General features: G+C 41.3%; 1 protein-coding gene across 6 annotated transcripts in view; it reads right to left on the bottom strand.

The window, feature by feature from the left end:
- The window catches only part of LOC139995386 (uncharacterized), a 223228-nt gene that overhangs the window by 9160 nt on the left and 195859 nt on the right, over positions 1–18209 (bottom strand). For all 6 annotated transcript variants that reach the window (XM_072018791.1, XM_072018792.1, XM_072018787.1 and 3 more), the window contains one exon: positions 216–1113. In XM_072018791.1, the coding sequence (XP_071874892.1) occupies positions 216–541 (326 nt within the window). In that variant the 5' untranslated portion in view covers positions 542–1113. The remainder of the gene's footprint in view (positions 1–215; positions 1114–18209) is intronic.

The raw sequence follows: 18209 nt of genomic DNA, 5'->3' as shown, positions 1-18209 counted from the left end.
GGGATGTTCAAAGAAAATCATTTGTAAAAATTATCGTTTTAATATAGTAATATTAGATTCATCGTTTGGAATATATTTTCCAACCATGTAAATTCTACCTTTACCTATCTCCATAACTGAGGTAATTTTCATCTGATGGAAGCGTAATTCTAGCGTATAATATAAGTATAGTATTGTAAGACTAAGTTACGAATCTCTGTATAACGGTCACTGACCTATGAATCCCATCCGAACCAGGTTGCAGAAGCTGAGCAACCAGAGACCTCACGAACTGAGCTGGTGACAACGAAGCCTCGCTTCTAGCCTGGCAAAAGTGCCTGGCCAACAATCTCCTGTTTAAGGATCTCTGATGTCTAGCATTGGCACCAGCCGATGGCCAGGCTAATTCTGCACTGAACGCGGTCTTTCCACTTCCTGGGCCGCCAACGACCAGAACGCCACACGTCTTCGAGGCTGGCCTCTGTTCCAAGCAGTGGGACAGTTTGGTGAACGCCCATTCGCGGCAGAAGAACCGCTTCTTCTCTATCACTGGTGCAGCCATCCTCTTGCAATAATTCTTCCCGTTTATAGTTAGTCGATAAACCGAACGATCGGTAATTAATCTTTCGTTGCACAGTGTTCTTTCAACGGACCTTCTCCGCGAGGTCTACGTTTCTACTAAACACAATTCTGTCGATTTGAAGCAACCTGTGCGTCTAGATAGGAAACAAAGAGAGGCCGTGTCACCGATGAAGTACGTCTTTCGAATTGCCTAGGCTAATTGCGTTGGTTTATATCTCGTGTTCAGGTATATAAATTCTTCAGGATACTTTTTCAAACAGCGAACCGAAGAGAGTATTACAGTTTTTCTCGTGTTTCGTTGGTTGATGATGGTATTTATTTATTTGTCGTGTCTTTAATCGTGGTTCTTGGTGCAGATTGCAAGAGTAATTGAAACAGGTGACAGTTTAGATTGGCTGTGGTGCGCCACTACGGTTCATCTCGCTGTAGTCTGACGAGGGAACATTGGTCGGAGCCCCAGGGGGCTCTGAGGCTTCCTCGGCCTCCATTCAGCCTTCTCATCGCCTCGTCGCGGACGAGCACCGCGCTTCGTATCGCTGCATTCTACAACACCTGAAACAAGGAAAATGGACACGTGGTTTACAGGTCGCATTATCGATCTCAAAGTTATATTACCCATGCACGGTTATTCTATGGTTACTTCCCGTTTCTACGTCTCTTACGTCTCTCTCAATTCGTAAGCTTAAAACTTTTCCGTGTGTTTTTCAAAAGAAGCTTATCGTCGATGAGGCTACTACCGTCGCTAATTAAAGAGAATTCGATTATTCCCCTCGAAACTTGTTTGCATTGGAATTATGTCGTTCCGAGGCGACCCTCGACCTACACCGGAAATACCATCGCATCTTAATGGATGGCAACGTCTGAATACCGTAGTTCCCTTTTTTCTATTTTTCTGTCTCTTGATTTCTCGTGGTTAGATTCGACGTTAAAATTCCATAAAAATTTATTTGATTAGCTTTAATTAAATTGGAAATTTCTTCGTGGATCGAGGCTCCGACAGCTACCACAGAGAAAGGACGTATTATTTCCCCTTTGTGCTATAATTATCGAAATTACAAGTTAACCACGTACCTACCAAAGTGGGAGACTTTTTAACGCTGCCGTATAACGATTATTTCGACTTACCGCGTATAATTGATATAATCGTTCGATGATTACTACTGTTCGCGCAGAACCGCGAATTTTCAATCCCATAAATATAATACGAAACATCTTGTTGTTATCACTTTCTCCACGATAATTCGATTAAGCTTATGAAAGAGCGATTTTCATTTTCATTTATTGTAGTTCGTACGAGTGTAAAAGCGGCCGCGTATAGAAAGTAAATTAGCTCGTGGAAAGAAAGAAGAAACAGCGTCGCAAAAGGTCGCATCGTGCGTGCAAAACAGAGGAAAAGTCTCGCCAATTCCAACTGCGAACGCATTGTTCAATTGGGATATCGAAATAATTCACGACATCGTAAATTAAGCGTGTTTTCGTTTCATTCAGAAGCATCCGCCATTCGAGTTTTCACAGGGTTCAGTCTCAACAAGCGCAAATACGCGGCGGGTAATAATTAGAAAAGTCAGACGCCGAGGTATCTCCTTCTCATTAGTGGAACTAGTTTGTCATTGGCTCTGCGCGTTTACGTTCGTCTCGAGCGTACTCCCGTAATTTTAACCCACCTGTCTCCCGCGAACAGACAATTATCACGGTCGTTTAATACGAATTTCAGATCGTTCACCGTGCAACGAACAACACCGGAATGAGGCTTTTCACTACCTGCGACAGAATCTCTCTCTCTCTCTCTCTCGCTCTTTCTCTCTCTCCCTTTCTCTCGTCGTATTTCATTCGATAAACTGCTATAGCTAGAAACAGAGTCGTTTGTTATGCCACTCGCAAGTTTGAACGGCGAACAATACAATACATGGAGATTGCTTTCGAAATATTTATTTTTTCATATGTAATATATATCTCTCTCTCTCTCTCTTTTCGAATACTAAGAGGTGATTACAAGAAACAATGGAATAGAAGGAATTGTAGGAATTTCTTTCGGGCAACGAAGCTTCAGACGAGCTTAAGAATAACGGAAATTGGTGGAATAGTGGAATAGGAGGATGTAATAGTAGAAATAATTTTAATAGAAGAATCATTAGCAAAAAGATAACGAAACGAGGGAGATTTTAGTCGTCTCTTCGAGAAAGTATATTCCAAGGGGAACTTTCTATCGATATTTTTAACGAGCGATTGAATTTTGTTTGTTAACAGTGCGTGGAAGAACCGAGGTATATGTGTATGTGTCGTACGTATCGAGATATATATCGATTAAAGAAATTGAGGGATTAACGATGAAAGATTAGGAAAACTAAGAAGCTTGAGGAAAAAATTATCCAACAAGTTTGCGCGCGATTGTAAAATGTTTCACGCGATATCTGTTTTCAATGATTTAGAGGGTCAAGCGTAGAATTGACGAATCGCGATGGATGTTTCGCGTGGCGGTTTTAATATTATCAAATGGTCGTTTATAAGCGGGCTTCTGGAAAATTTAATATTAGAACCGGGGAACGTGGTGGAAAGTAATTCTCATTGTTGCTTGCTTGCTCGCTGTTGCTGCGGTTCTTCGAACGTTCCGCAGCGGACTTCCGGCGGCGAAATGAGGTCGTATCTTTCGTGGATGCGAGTCGACGCGTGACTGCTTACCGCAGGCTTTTCAAAGCATCTGCGTAACGTCTATCAAGATGCTTGTTCTCCCAAAGGAGAACTGTCGTCCCTGATTTACTCCCCCGGAACAACATCTGTGTTTTGTAATTCGCAATTAATCAGTTACGTTTCATTAACTAGCGCGTACTTTTGCATTCTTTTAAGTGGAATATCGTGGAATTAGAATCGTAAAGCTACTCTATGATTGTTACGTCGATACACCGTTTCCAGGATTTCAAATCACTAGGCGGATATTACCTTCTATCCCTTTGACGGTGTAGCAAAGTGGCGAGGAATTCAGAACGAACGACTCAAAGAACGAACCTCGCTCGTCGGATGTAAGAAACTACGTACTTTTGACTTTTCGTTGGTACTCAGTTGCTGCGTGATAATCGTCGAAGACAGTCTACGCTGCGACTACCTTAAGACGCGCACTTCCATCGTGAACAACAGACGAATATCTTCAGATTCCCTTCATCTCGTGTTTGGAAACTGAGCTAGGAGATATTGCTTCGAATTTTAGCTACTCGTAAAGAAGGACACAGTGTACACGTAGTTCAAATTTGAGGAAGCCTAGCGGTACCGACGTCGAGATATTGCGCCCCAAAGTAAGAGCTGTTGTTACGTTAGAGCTGTGCAGCATACACATCGTTTGCTTATATTGTATTTTTTGATTTGTCCGTATTTACGATTTATCGGAAAATTGCATAAGAAACTATTGATCTCTGCTGCTATAAATTTCTCCAAAAAAGCGCTACGAGAAGCAACTGGATCCAAGAACGACCCATTACGGGACTTGGCGTCTGATAGTGCGCGTGTTAAAGGACCTCGCTATCGAAGACAGACGATCGACAAAACCCTCCGATCCTTCGTAACAGTTTCCGTTTCCCCGAGAATCACGCGCACCGATACGAACAAATCAAACGTCTCGTTGGACGCGGGATGCATCGAAGATTTACTGCCTGACCATGCAGGCTACGCTGGCGGTTTTCGGGCTTATCGCGTTTGTCGCGTCACTGATAGCGAATTTTCGAAATACCCTGGGATAGCGGCGATCGCGAACCCGGACCAGCCTCAACTATCAACTGCGCCGATAAACCTTGACGCGAACGAGCCATTGTCGGCGTTCCCCTGCTGTTCGTTTTTATCTCTGAACAATGTCGCAACGCGTTGCGCTGTCTCGAGGATATCGTGGTCGACAAATTAACGTTAACAAATTTCCAGGCTGATCACGAGCTGATTCGATGGAAAAATGGAACGCGCAGTTAATTTATTCGACGTTTTGCGGATCGTTGGCGATGGAAGACACCAAAGTGGCGCGTGTTGAGTGGAAAATTACCGCTCGACAACATTTTCTTTCTAGTCAGTCAGCTGTTGCAGCCTCTTTGAAAACTTTGAAAGGCGTGTACCTAAAACGCGTGGCGGAAGGTAAACGATGACGAGTATACTCGTCGAACGTAGAGTACGTGTAGCTGTTCTAACGTAGAATTAAGTTGCAACGAAATGCCCGTTTTACTTTGTAATTTTATTAGCAATAGAAAATTCCTCGTGAGAAACACCTAACTGGTTAAGCTTCCGCAATGTTTCGGGAAAATTTCCTTTACGACATCTAAAAGTTTGTTGCGTATCGGAATTAATTCATTTGCGTACGTAGCGATATGAAATTCCAACATTTCTTCCTCGCATACCCTCACATACTAACTTCAAATCTGCTCCAAGTTGCTGACACTGAAAACTGAGAGCGAAGTACGAAGACTGTTCTACTATATGCAGGAAGCAAAGGAAGCTAAGACGTTTTGCAGAACGTCATTGCAAGATCTCATCGTCGCTTGCATATTCAAGTAGCACGGTAAATAAGCGTAGCGATTGTCGTTTAATTTGTTTGTTTTATAGCGCGCTGAGTAAATAAGCCTAACGCTAGAAGAAGGTACTATAAAAAGTAAATATAAGAAAAAGTCGAATATAAATATAAAGTAATTACAATACGGACGTATCTTTTCCTATATAAAGTGTAGCTTTATAAGTGGCAAATTGCGATAGGAGATATCTTAAATTGCCACAAAGAACACGTACATACTTGCACGTACAAATCTACTCTAAGTAATTAAAAACGTTCCAAAGTTGAAATATCTCTTTGCTTCCGACCGAATCGTCACTTTCTATCATCGGAAAATTTCTTAGATTTATGGAAACTCTCGTTCTTTCGCTTCCTATCTTCCTATCTTGTTGTATTAAAAACCATAAGACGTAGCGTTAGAATCGCAACGAGATATATCGTTATACATATATAGCCAAGAGACGATAAAGGATCTGTGCGTTTTTGATCGGTTGGATCGAAGAAAATTGTACGTTGAATGATCGAAACAGCCATTCGACGGTCGCATTATACTAAGAAGAAGAACTCGCTCCGATCGTCGCGGATTCAGCTTCGCGCTATTTAAAATTCATACAAAGCGAAGTGATGCCAGGCTTGACCCACTTAGAGGCTGGTGAACATCGCCACCCTCCGTATTTGGTCAGGAACGAGAGTCTAGCCAACGATGTTCATTAAATTCACGACGGATAGACAACGACGTCGACCTCGGGGACCAGATCTCGCTCGTTGTTCCGTCGCTGTCGTATCGTAGCTTATCATCATCTGACACGAATAACTCGAACGTTATCCCAGATTCGATTTTCCGATACGTCGATCGCGTCCCTCGGCGAAACATCGAAGGCTCTTCTCCACGATTCACCAAGGTTTCTAGCCATTTGTCACGGTTCTCCCTCTCCGCGACACATCCTTCTACGCGAAAAGAACGTTGTGCGTGTTACAAGGCTGCTGCACAGTTAGCCGAGCTAGGTATTTAACAAACAAATTCTGCATAAAGTTATAAACTCTTCGAGAGATTCAGAATGCGTTTGCTCGGGAAGTGCAGAGTTCCTGGAATCGTACGCGCAGGTTTTGATCAAAATATCCGAGAAATATCATTAACTGCGAAATGATGGTAGAAGGATGCGGCGATGGAAGTCTTAACGCGTTTATGGGAAATTGGAAGGGGAGAGAGGGCTGAAGATATGCAAAAGTATAGTATGTATTATATAAATGTATAAAAGTGTACAGAAATGGATATTCAAAGTGTTGGTACACGTTGGAATATTTAATAAGCCAGGCAAAATGCTGTTTCTTTAGTTGCGTTTGTCAAAAAATGCGAATCTCCATGGATATTGCCAGTTAATTAATTAATTAATAACGATCGGAGGAGAATTGAAGATTTGTATAGGAAGATATCGTGGAACAGACAAAAGACGATGATCGCAATGGGAGTTGAGAGATCGGTGCCTTCTAATTACGTTTCTGAAGCTGCTTGTTCGAAAGCGGCTCGAGGGAGAAGAGGAACAATCGATCGTCGCGGAAGAAACCGAGGGAAAACACGCTTTCGCGTTTTCGCGCAACTCTCACGGCCGACGTGAGACAGATTTACAGTAATTAAAACGTGGCGAATGCAAGGAAACTCCGGCAGGATTGGCTAACGGATGATCGCGAATTAACTCCACGGAATCATGAGAAATCGGCAATGTATTTTGTCCAACAGTCTGTTCGGTTTCGAAAGGTAAATTGCACAATCTATTTTGTCGAAGATCTTCATCTGTTGCTGCTGATATTTCGTACTAATGCAGGCTGCACCATGAGTTTTCAACTTGAAGTTGTTCGATGGAAATTAATTCTTGCACCTTGTCGTACATTTGGATTAATAATATGATATCAATATAAATTTTACAAGCCACCGAGAAATTCTGTTTAATTGTTCGATCTATTTGCAGAACAAAGATTTTGAGAGAAATTTTACAAGTCACAAGTTGTCGATTTGCAATACCAATAACTTTTTCTTAACTCTTGGATCTGATTGTGAAACAAACCTTTATTTACGTCCTTTGGAACGTCTTTTACGAACATAAAAATTCGTAGTCCGATTGCTAGTTAGCAAACTATTGCGCAAGAGAAACTTGGAAATTCGTGTCCGACTCTATTTACACCCACGTTCCTCCAAAGATGATCCTTACGAGATTCCCTAGCCCACGATGAATATCGTTTCAACAAACATCAAACTCTTCGAACTGTCGCTTCGAAATATCGTTTGTCGTAAGATTAGGTGCCTAAGCAAGGAGAAAGGAAGGAAAAAAAAATATGCAAACGAAGCTGCGTTAACCCGTGTCGGTGTAAGGTCGAACTTGTGCTATCCAGGGTGTGACGGTAGTTTTGCATGTATTACGGTCTTAACGCGGACAAATTGGATTTGTCGTTAGTCGAGATTAGAGTAATCTACTTAGAAAGAGATGTAAATCATGTTATTACGACTGATCTCAGCCTTCGTTATGATTCATCGTTACGCAGAGTCGAATTGCTATAGGATTATTTTAGTTTCAATATCAGAACAATTTGTCACACCGTGTGTCACACAGATCGAACTGTCTTTTATCCGCAGTTCCACATAATCAGATCGAGTCTAACGTGAAAATCCACCACGTGCAACCTGCTCCCATTGCAATGACGATCTTTGGCGAGAAATTAGCGAAGAATTTAGACAGCTTAATAGAATTTCATCGAACTGTATATTATATGCATTAGTCGTTCGATCCACGCCAGCCAACGATTAAGGAAAACCCCGTGCTCAAGTATACTTGATAAATTTTCAAACTCGATTTTCTCGAAAGCTAAACCTTAAATGAAAAAATGTTATTCCACATCTTGTTCCAATTTTTTCATAAGAAATCACCTCGTGGCCGCTTGTACGCGTTATTTGGCCGCACCCCGTATATTTGTCAGGACTTCGATTGGCGTGGCATTCACAGCGTTACATAATCAGATCGAATCGGCGCGAAAAACCACGCGCAATCTACTCCCACCACCCTCGAACCGGTAATTAACCGGTGCATTATACTAACTAGGAACGCGCGAACGCGTGAAATACAATAGGGCGGCGCAGGACAAGCGGCAAACGAGACGTCGACCATTCGAATTCATAGCGAGCAGGAAGGCCGAGTAATTAGGTGACCCGACTCTCAAACGTCGACGTCATTATCCGTGCAAATCGTACGTTGCAGTGGGAGGAAGGGGGATACAGGCTGAGGATACACTCTCTCTCGTACGCGATTCATAATTATCGTGGACCCTTTTTCTTTCTCCTCGCCTATTCGCCTCCTCTCTCTTTCTCCAACGTTCGTCTCTTGTTTGTTTTTTTTCTTCTTTTCCCTTTTCTTTCCATGTTTGGTGGCGCGACACGTGAATCGAGTCGGCGAATTAACCAGACTGCCGTCGTAATTAAAGCAATTTGTCGGGTAACACGGCGGCGATGCGAATCGCCGGGGCGACAAATTCAAGATGCCTGCCTGATGATGGTCGATTTTGCTGATAACGAGGAAAGGAGAGAGGGCAGCGTCCTTTGTCGACACTCTGCTCTCCTACACGTTCGAACTGGCTGCAACGCACTTGGACACTTGGATTCGCATCGGTTTCACTTTGCCCGCATTTAACGATTCCTGTCGATTCGTCGCGTTGTGTTGTCGATCGCTTGGAATCGCGTCGACTATATGCGAACTGCCGAAAGTCTTGGGAGTCGTGAAAGCGTCGGATATTTGTGTCGAAGGTCTAAGCGGTCGATGGTACAAGTCTCGAAAGCTTAGCGCGCGTAGTCGATGTTTCGCGAGCATTTAGAATGCTTTACAAACAACGTCGATATAGCGCGAAATATGGAAGAAGATCCAAGGAAGTTGGAGGCATCAGTGGTAAAGGAATTTACCGCCAACCGCATCCAAGATTCACAAGACTTAGAAAGGCTTACGAAGTTGCCAAGAGTTCGATCGAACGCAGACAATTTCAACAAGTGTCGAATCGTTTTGAAACTGAGTTTCGAGTGTTCTTTCTGCATGCGCTATATCTACCAAATTATGCGAAATTTACAAGATAAGCAGCTTTCGAATGAATGAGTACGACGCTAAACTAGCTTCGTCTTAATGTTTAGATTTTGCGTTTGAATGGGTTGCAGTTCGATGATGTTCGGACGATGGAATCTCGTTGAGAAAAATCTGAGCGCGTTCGATGGAACGTGTTATCTTAAGTAAATTTGAATTTTGATCCGCGGCTTGGGCCACGCGAGAAAGAATAACAAAATTCCATTTTCTAATTGTTGCGAATTATCGACTAAAGAGCAACCGGTCGGGTCAAACCGATCGGTCGATATCGCGTACCTCGAATGACTTAACGCTCAAGGTGGAGGAGGTTTAATAGATCGAGTGTTAGAGTAATCTAGCACTGTATTTGCACTTGTATAAAAGTAACGTTTGATGTTACGAACACGACGGTGGTAAGATCTTGTTGAGAGTGAAGTATTTCACCCGCACGGTACGATGTCTGACGATGAACTGTCCTCCTACGTTGCTGATTCTCCTTACCAGCCGTTGGGTTTCGTCTGTCCATGGTGTCCTTCCGGCTGGTCCTTCCCGCGGTTTTTTACCTGACCTTGGAGTCATTAGGTTTACAGCTGGAGGAGGACATGTAATTCGCAATTTCCTCAAGAAGGGAATGGGCCTGTCGTGCCATAAACGGACGGCCACTCAAAATTCCGAACGCTAATTCAATATATCGGTAGATCAATAATTTTAAGAGTACAAGTTCATTGATTACAAGAGAAACATGTACGCGGTGATGGCGACGAAGCAGCGTTTTTCTGTGAAAACTCTCTTAATTTTCTCGATAATAAAAATAACAATATGTTATTCGATCGACGCCGCATCGATCACGATGAACTGTTTCCGTACCTACAGACTGATAATTTCGATAAACAATAGGATACTTAAGCCATAGAATTTTTCGACGTTTGCGACGGCCAGTGATACGAGGATCTCTGGAACAATGGTGAATGGTATCGATGGGACGTTGATGGGGATTAATGGGCCGTGTCTGTTGCGAGATTTTCACGGTGCGATGAAAGGTATGGGCGCGTTCCGATGTAGAGAGGAAAAGCTTGTATATTATATAAGTCAGCATATTATACTTCGTGAATGTAAATCATACTCATGGTAATTTATGACAGCTTGAAAAATTAATTTCACGTAACAGAATATCGACTATACTTACAATTTATGATCCGAGGGCGTACGAACGTTATATTCGTTGCATTAAATTAACAGAAACACGGAACTTCTGATCGTCCGTATATTTTACACCTTCGATATAAATCCATAGCTTTGGAAAGGTATTTCTCTGGAGATCTTTAAGATCAGTTTTCAAGCTCGACCGTGAAGATGTTTCGTGCGCTGTACGAGACACTCGCTTTTGTTTAAACAAATCCTATACACGACGAAATATAACAACCGTTATAATAACGTATTTGCTAACGTTAATTACATAAAGCAGCGATAAGACAGTTGCTATTGTCGGAACTAAATTCGCAGCACTACGATAACTTTCCAGTGAAATATCGCGGTATTTTATTTCGATAAAAATAAGAAGAATTCCGCGAGCGAAAGGATTAAAGACTTAAATACTCAGCCTTCGATAATAACTTTGACGATAACGAGGTATTCAATGGATCGTAGACGCGAAACGAGAAAGACAACTGAAAGAAAACGTGTACAAACTTTGTAGGAAGAAGTTCGGATCTTTGATGCATCGATACGCTACGTATGTGCTTCAAGCAATTTAGCTGTTGTCGCTTCTCAAAAAAGTGTGTACCTAAAAAGAGTAAGCGACAACGAGTATACTCGTCGAATACAGAGTATGCGTGGCTGTTATAACATAGAATTAATTTCCAACGAAATGATTCTTTTATTCTTCTTACACGACCAGTGTACTCGTCGCAACGCAAAATATTGCCATTTCTTCGTGACGAGTATACTCGTCGAAAACAGCTAATTGGTTAAAATACGCGTTCGAAACACCGCGATCTCTGATACAGATCCACCGACACGAGAAGAAATCCTCCCCTTTTAAAGATAATTTATCATACGCGATACTTTATGACGATAACGCGAGTGGAACGAAGGGAACAGAGGAAGATGTTCGCGTAGATCGAAGCGGGCCTGGCTCAGACTCGCGTGCAACTGGTTTCGTACAACGAGGATCAAAACTCTACGGAGAAGGAGGAATCGAGTCAAAGTTACTTGGTTGGCCGAAGGACGACGCTGGTTCCAGCTTTCGTCGGTAAATTCGCCACTTAATAAGGCAGCGCCTGGGCGAAGAACGCGCAAATTGTGACGTCTCACCTGCATGCGGAAGTACGGTGACAGCGCACAGGTGTCGACGACGCTATTATCGCGAAAGGCGAGGAAAAAAGATGGAAAGGAAGGTGGGTTGAATTTTACAGCGGACTGACGGGAATTCGATCTCACGGATGCTCGTGTCCGCTTTGCCGCGCCTACAGTGTGTTTAGGAATTGTTAGAAGCAGAAGTTGCCACTTTGGATGCGCTCTCGAGGTCGACCAAGAGAGATACTTGAGAGTTGCAGAGACTCGAAGAAGAGAGGAAGGCGAGGAACGAGCCAATGTCTTTCTCGAGTATTTGCAGTTAATCGCGTATCGTGCAAGGACTTAAACGATGTTTAGTTTTGTACAATGGCTCGTCTGATGTTCAATTATTGAAAGAAGTTTAGGAAATACATATATCGCTCTCTAAAGCGAGGATCCATAGAATAGAATGATCTTTTTTGGTAATAAAATTCAGCAATCGTATTCGACGATCAGCTACTATCTATAGTATAATAACGACGAGTGCATTGAGAGTGAAAATTGTTGAAGATTGCAGATTCTGACAGAATAACCATTGTGAAAAACTACTTATCTAAAAAGCGTCACTTTTTACCATTTCGCCGTCAAAAATTATTCTGCGATCGTCTGATAACGAGGACATCGATTGGTGTCGATCGAAAAGTAATTGAATACGAAGGAAAATTTACTTGGAAACTAAATTCCGATAAAGTACACGCAAAGGAATAAAGAGATGAAAGCAGTTACCAGAAAACTTGGATTTCGACATCGAATCCATTCGTTTCCTCTTCTTAAACGACGCGACGTATCAAAGAGACCAAAGGTTTGTGCAGTTCGATCGCTTTGTCTTCGCCAATTGAAGTATCCTTAACGAGAAAAGTTCTCGTTCTCGACGATATCCATTAAAACTGAACACAAATCCGATAGCAGCGAAAGCGTCGTGTTATACACATTCCTAGTCGACTAGAATGAACGACGAAATAAAGGAGAAATCGTACAAGACGCGACAAGATCGTCCAATTAGGAGGACAATTATACCGGTAACACCTTTCGCGGCGGACTTGTTGATCGATTCATCGAAGCTAATTAACCCTTCAGCTATGGAGTAGCCGTAGAAAAACAGCGAGGAAAAAAGAAAATACGCCGCGAGGTATTTGCAAATCACTTGTCGCAGGTATGTCAGAAGTTCTAAGCCTCTATGGAATTTTTCTACGATAGTTTCATCGATGAGATTTGAAAAATTTGTCAGTGTAGAGATAATTTGAAAGATTGAAAATTCAAGTATTTGAGAATTGGCACATTTGACAAATTACAGAATTGAAATATTGGAAAATTTCAAAGTTCGTAAGCTTCGCGATTCGAAGCTACGAACATTACAAAATTTGTAAGTTTCGCAATTTAAAGATGGGACAATTTTCAAATTCGCAAGTTTCGCAATTCGAAGTTGCGAAACTTTGAGAATTTGTACTTTCGAAAAAGTTTCGCAGTCTCTGAAGCTACAAGAATTTGAAAATTCCAAAATTTGCAAGTCGTACGATTCAAAGTTATCCGAAGTTGGAATTTCGGATAATCCGGCAGTTTCGAGACACTGGAAACTCCAAAACTCGAAAGCTTGAAGATTTCAGTTACAATTCGAAACTTTCGAAATTTGTACATTTCGCGACTAGAACAATTTCCAAATTCGTGCGTTTCACGCTTCGAAAATTTTAGATTACTCGGCGACCTACGAATCTTCCGAGTTTTCTATATTTTCCATCTTACGTTACGAACGACTAATTTCTCGATAGAATTTAAATATTGCCTTGGCAACTAAGTGATTGCGGATTTTCTCAATACCACCTAATGACAAAATCATGAAATCAATCAAAAAATGATTTTGTCATTAGGTGGTATTGAGAAAATCGGCAATCACTTAGTTGCCACAGTGGCTTTTCCAAGTCATTACGTTCATACAATAACATTCGTTAGAGCGTTCGCTGTTGCATCAATCTGACAAATGCGTAACGATCTAAAATCTAAAGTGTCGTACATTGAAGCCATTCATAGCTAAAGGGTTAAAAGGAAACGACGAATGTAAAAGGCGCGGACAGATCTGTGCAACGAATAACGTCAAAATTCCGATAGAATAAGGAAAGGCCAGGCCTCTTATCTTGTTAGATCTTAGATGTATACGAGATCGTTAATGCGTTCGTGGTTTGCCGTATTTGGTTGATTGAGCAACGGCCTCGTTTCAGACAGGTCGGGACACAACGATCTTGTCTTGCCTCTCTACACGTGCTTCTGTACCGATGCACTGCCTTAATCGGTTCTCGTTCGTGCGTCGTGATCGATTTAATTATGGTACTGGACATTGAAACGTTTAAACGGGCAATGATGAACGCGGTAATTAAGAAGGATCGAAGCTTGAAGGAACAAAAGCTTCGATTTATCCGGAGACTCGCGATTCGTGTTCGCTTAAGCTTACATTTTTGGAGGTAATTTCCTATTTGATATTATAATATTAAAGTGTTAGTCATCTCGTATCTTTTTTAGTTTTCTTTTATCGTATTAATCGTATTTATTCAAAATTTTATTCACGTTAAAAGTGTACTTCGAAGATAAGAAACACCAGGGGAGAAGATTAAAGTTTGTCTTATCTTCGAAGGGAATATCAACTGAAGGGATTATCAATGTGTCAATTGAAGAATATCGACTCGATATTTGCTGTTTATAATTTACATTAAACAATATATACGTTTGCTTAGTCGGAGATGCAGATACGCTTCCGATTCATTTAGGTCAGCGAATCGCAAAAATCGCTGACTTGAAAGTTTGAAAACCAATATGAGTGTAATTTTGTATGAAAACCAATATGAGTGTAAAATTAAGAAAATTGGCTATTTAATTTCTACATGGGAAATTTAAGCATTATGCAGAAGCATATACTTTATAACGCGTACTGTCGGAGAGAGCATTGCCACCACTTGAGGACAATGCGTAGAGCTTACTATAGCAACACGACGAGGTTTGGCAACTCAAGGTTTCTTCCCCCACCATGCGTTAAGGTTAAGGAGAACTTGGTCCTCGGTTTTATGGTCACACGCGTACCACGGTTTTCGATATGTTTATGGGAAAAGCGAACATTTCATTTTACGGTATAATAACGTTAATGCGTTCTGCTGTAACACCGAACGACTTCAACACCAAAATGTTTAGTCACTGATACACAGAATTAATATTAAAATTAAATTAATCCCTTTCAAGCAGACATTTGACGTTGATTTCCTAGATTTTCCTCCGACGATATTATCTTTGAAAGTGAGGAGCAAATTGCATCTGCGGAGATCTCGTACAATACACGATAGACCAACAACGATATTTTTCGAAAAACATGCTAGAAAGAAAGAGAATTTATTTTATAAAATTTGATAAAATTTCTAGGAAAAATTATGAAACTTAACCTGGGAAGGCAAAAGTGCAGGTGTTAAGAAACAAGTTTTTCCAGGAGGGAAATAAAACTTGCGCACGAACATAGTGCAAATTCGTGAAGAAGAAAAGTATCCTTGGGAATGCCTGTATGTGCCTCCTCCTAGCCGTAGATAAAGCACAGTTCCATTCATTTCGATAGATAAAAGCAAAGAAACGATGAACTAACGTATTTTTCTCTAAAGAATCCAGCGTTATTAGCATCAATAACCACTTAGAAAGGGAAATTCCACTAATATTTTACCTTACAGCGTTCTCGTTACAATGTAGAAAATTTTCCCACCAAAAGATCATGAAAATTTTCCAATTTTCCCACTTACAGCGTTTTCTACAGCCAATTAGTTACTTAACTTAATCAATTAGTTAGCTGTTGCGATCTGTTCAAAAAACTTTGAACAGCGTGTACCTAAAAAGTAAGCGATGACGAGTAGAATAAGCGTAGCTGCTATAATACAGAATCAAATTGTAACGAAATGACAATTTTTAATTTAATTAATTTATTTAAACGATCCAATTTCAACCTTTAAGTTACCTTAAATCAACGCGCTAAACAAAAAAAGCAAAAAATGGTTAATTTAAGAGGGTCGCGCAAAGAAAAAGATTATCAAACGGCACTGTCCCTCGGAGACGTAGTCAGCTACAAGAATCGGGAATCGAATTCACGCGACAGAAAGAAGGATGACGAGATTCGAAACGGAAATGGGTTCAGCAGCCGCAGAATCCTTCGGAACGAAGTCAGAGTCGCGGCACGTTTGGGACGATCTCTATCGTACGTAGCGCGTCGGAGACCGTTGAAAGCAGGCCCTGAAATATTTATAAGCTGTACACGCTCGTAAATTACAACGGATTTCGAGGGGGAGGCTTTCCACGGATATCATGTTCGGCAGTTTAATTTTTCATGGACGAGCACGAAGGACAGAGGCGAGTGGCCGCTAACTAGAAGCGTGATTAGAATCTCATTGAAACGTCACAACCTCTTCCCTACGTTCCTTTCTACTTCTATTTCCTCTTCTTCTCTTCCATCTCCTGCTACTTGTGCAGAGTATAGGAGTGACTTTAAGAGGATGTAAAAAGTTCGAGTAGAAAAGCGCTCTTTCGACCCAGTTCTCCAGTTTGTAACAGAGTATAAAGCATCCTCTTGCTTTTACACGGACGTTCAAAATAGCCATTTTTTTCTTCTTCCTCTTCAACGTCAAACGTTTCATAATTCATAGGACGGTGCGAAATGACGTTTAAGAATACGCCCAGCGGGAAGCGTGTAAAGGGTAAATAGGCACCGAGTACCTACATCCGACAGTTTGCTGAAATAATTTTTCGTTTATACGATTTAAACGGATTTTTATGCAAAACGTTCTATGCTCTTGGAATATTCGCTAGAGTTTCGCGAACGTTACATTTCACAGCGTAATAACGGTAATTTAGAAATAAATACCACGCGTTTCGTGCCAGTTGTAAAAAGAATAAAATGTCTTCGTTTTAAATGCTCGACGCGTTACGTACGTAAACGGTGGTTTTTCAAAATTTCTTGGAAAAATTTCCTGCATCCACACGAGACCTTCTATGATCCTTAACCGCGGTTCCATTTTCGATAGTACAAGATTATGTCTCTAAAGCGTCTTTATAATTTAAATATTACCTTCACCCCTGACGAAAGCATCGATCTTTCAAGATGAAACGAACGACAAGTAAAATTAGGAAGAAGATTTTCTTACCGAGGAACAAGAGAACAAACGCAGTGGACACAGGCGTTTCGACGACAAACGGTTTACGCTCTCGCTATAATCAGTCGAAATAATTACTCGCGAAACGATCCGTTCACTATCACGATATTCAACTTGAAACGTCTGCTGATAGATTACTTGGATGGTAAATGAAACACTCGTTGGTTGATCCCATAGCCAATGGGGATTTTACCGTTTAATTAAAAACACGTGACAGAGGCGAGCTTGAAAAAGAAAAAAAAAAAAAAAAGGAAACGAGGGAGTTCAGGGTTGCGGACGAATTCATCATCCGCCATCGCGCGGTACGCTTACGAACGTGGACGAGGGGAGTTATTAAAAAAATTTCCATAATGTGCATCGCCCGCCGGGATTTACATTCCGCGAGCTATTAAATCCTGGCTCGCGTCTAATCGCGGCCAAACAAACGTCAGTGCCAAAGGGTTAGGGGATGAAGGGGCAAAGGACGAAGAAGGGAGGTTAATTAACGAGATTCGAGATATTAGACTGATTGCAGCTCTTTCGAGGGGAACGGCAGTCCTGGAAATTGAATACAATGCTTTGGTTTTCGCGTTTCAGCAAGATTGGCTAGTTACTTCCATTTTTCTCTCTCTTTCTTCTCTCATTTTTTTTTTTTTTTTTTTTTTTTAACGATGAGCGAACAAAAGAAGCAGAGTTATGGCAGCGGAAGAATTTTTCGACCAGGCTTAATTGCGACGGCTGATACAGTTCGACCAATCGAATCGCCGGAAATTGAAGTTCAACATCGGGGTGAAGTTTCATGGTGAAGTAAACTGATTGGACTTGGAGGCTTGTGTTTTTTTTCCTCCTTTTTTTTTTTTATTTTTCGTTTCGCTCGTTTCTTTTCCAAGGGCTCACTTTTTTCAGCTGTAATTAATTCTAGTTCGTTATCCGTCGATTGATTTCATCGTCGGCGATCGAATTTTACCTCCCGTTCGACGAAACCAAATTACGAGACTGAGTTTCTGCACGATGAGGGGGATGATCGCGAGCAGATTGTTTGAAGGTAAAACATCCGATGATGCTGCGATAAGAAAGAAGGATAACATTTGTGGAACGCGTACACCATACAGAGACGCGAAACGTTAACCAATCAAGCGATGTAAATTTGACGGTAATCGATTTTATTAAGACAGAGTAGACGATCGTGTAGTTTAACGTGTACGCGTAATATTCACAGCGATTGCGAAAACGTACCCAACCAGCAGGCATTTCATATTCCATATTTTATACGTTACTCTGATATCACGTTTCATATATCACTCTGATTTTACATTTCATAGGATTTTTCATATTTTATATTTCTCATGTTACTCCTATCTTAATTACCTTTTCACCTTTCAAGTTAATATCCCCTATATAATTTCTCTTCCTTTTCTCGTTTCTTTCGATTAATTCCGCTCGTTTATCTCGACATCTATTCGAATGACGATGCAATGAATTTATCTATCTGCATGAACGTGTACGCGGTAATATTATATATGCGTAGGTAGCACGGATCGCGAACTGTTCTCAAGATAA

This window comes from Bombus fervidus, chromosome 16, assembly GCF_041682495.2.
Source record: "Bombus fervidus isolate BK054 chromosome 16, iyBomFerv1, whole genome shotgun sequence".
Taxonomy (NCBI): domain Eukaryota; kingdom Metazoa; phylum Arthropoda; class Insecta; order Hymenoptera; family Apidae; genus Bombus; species Bombus fervidus.
This window is presented reverse-complemented; position numbering and strand designations above follow the sequence as displayed.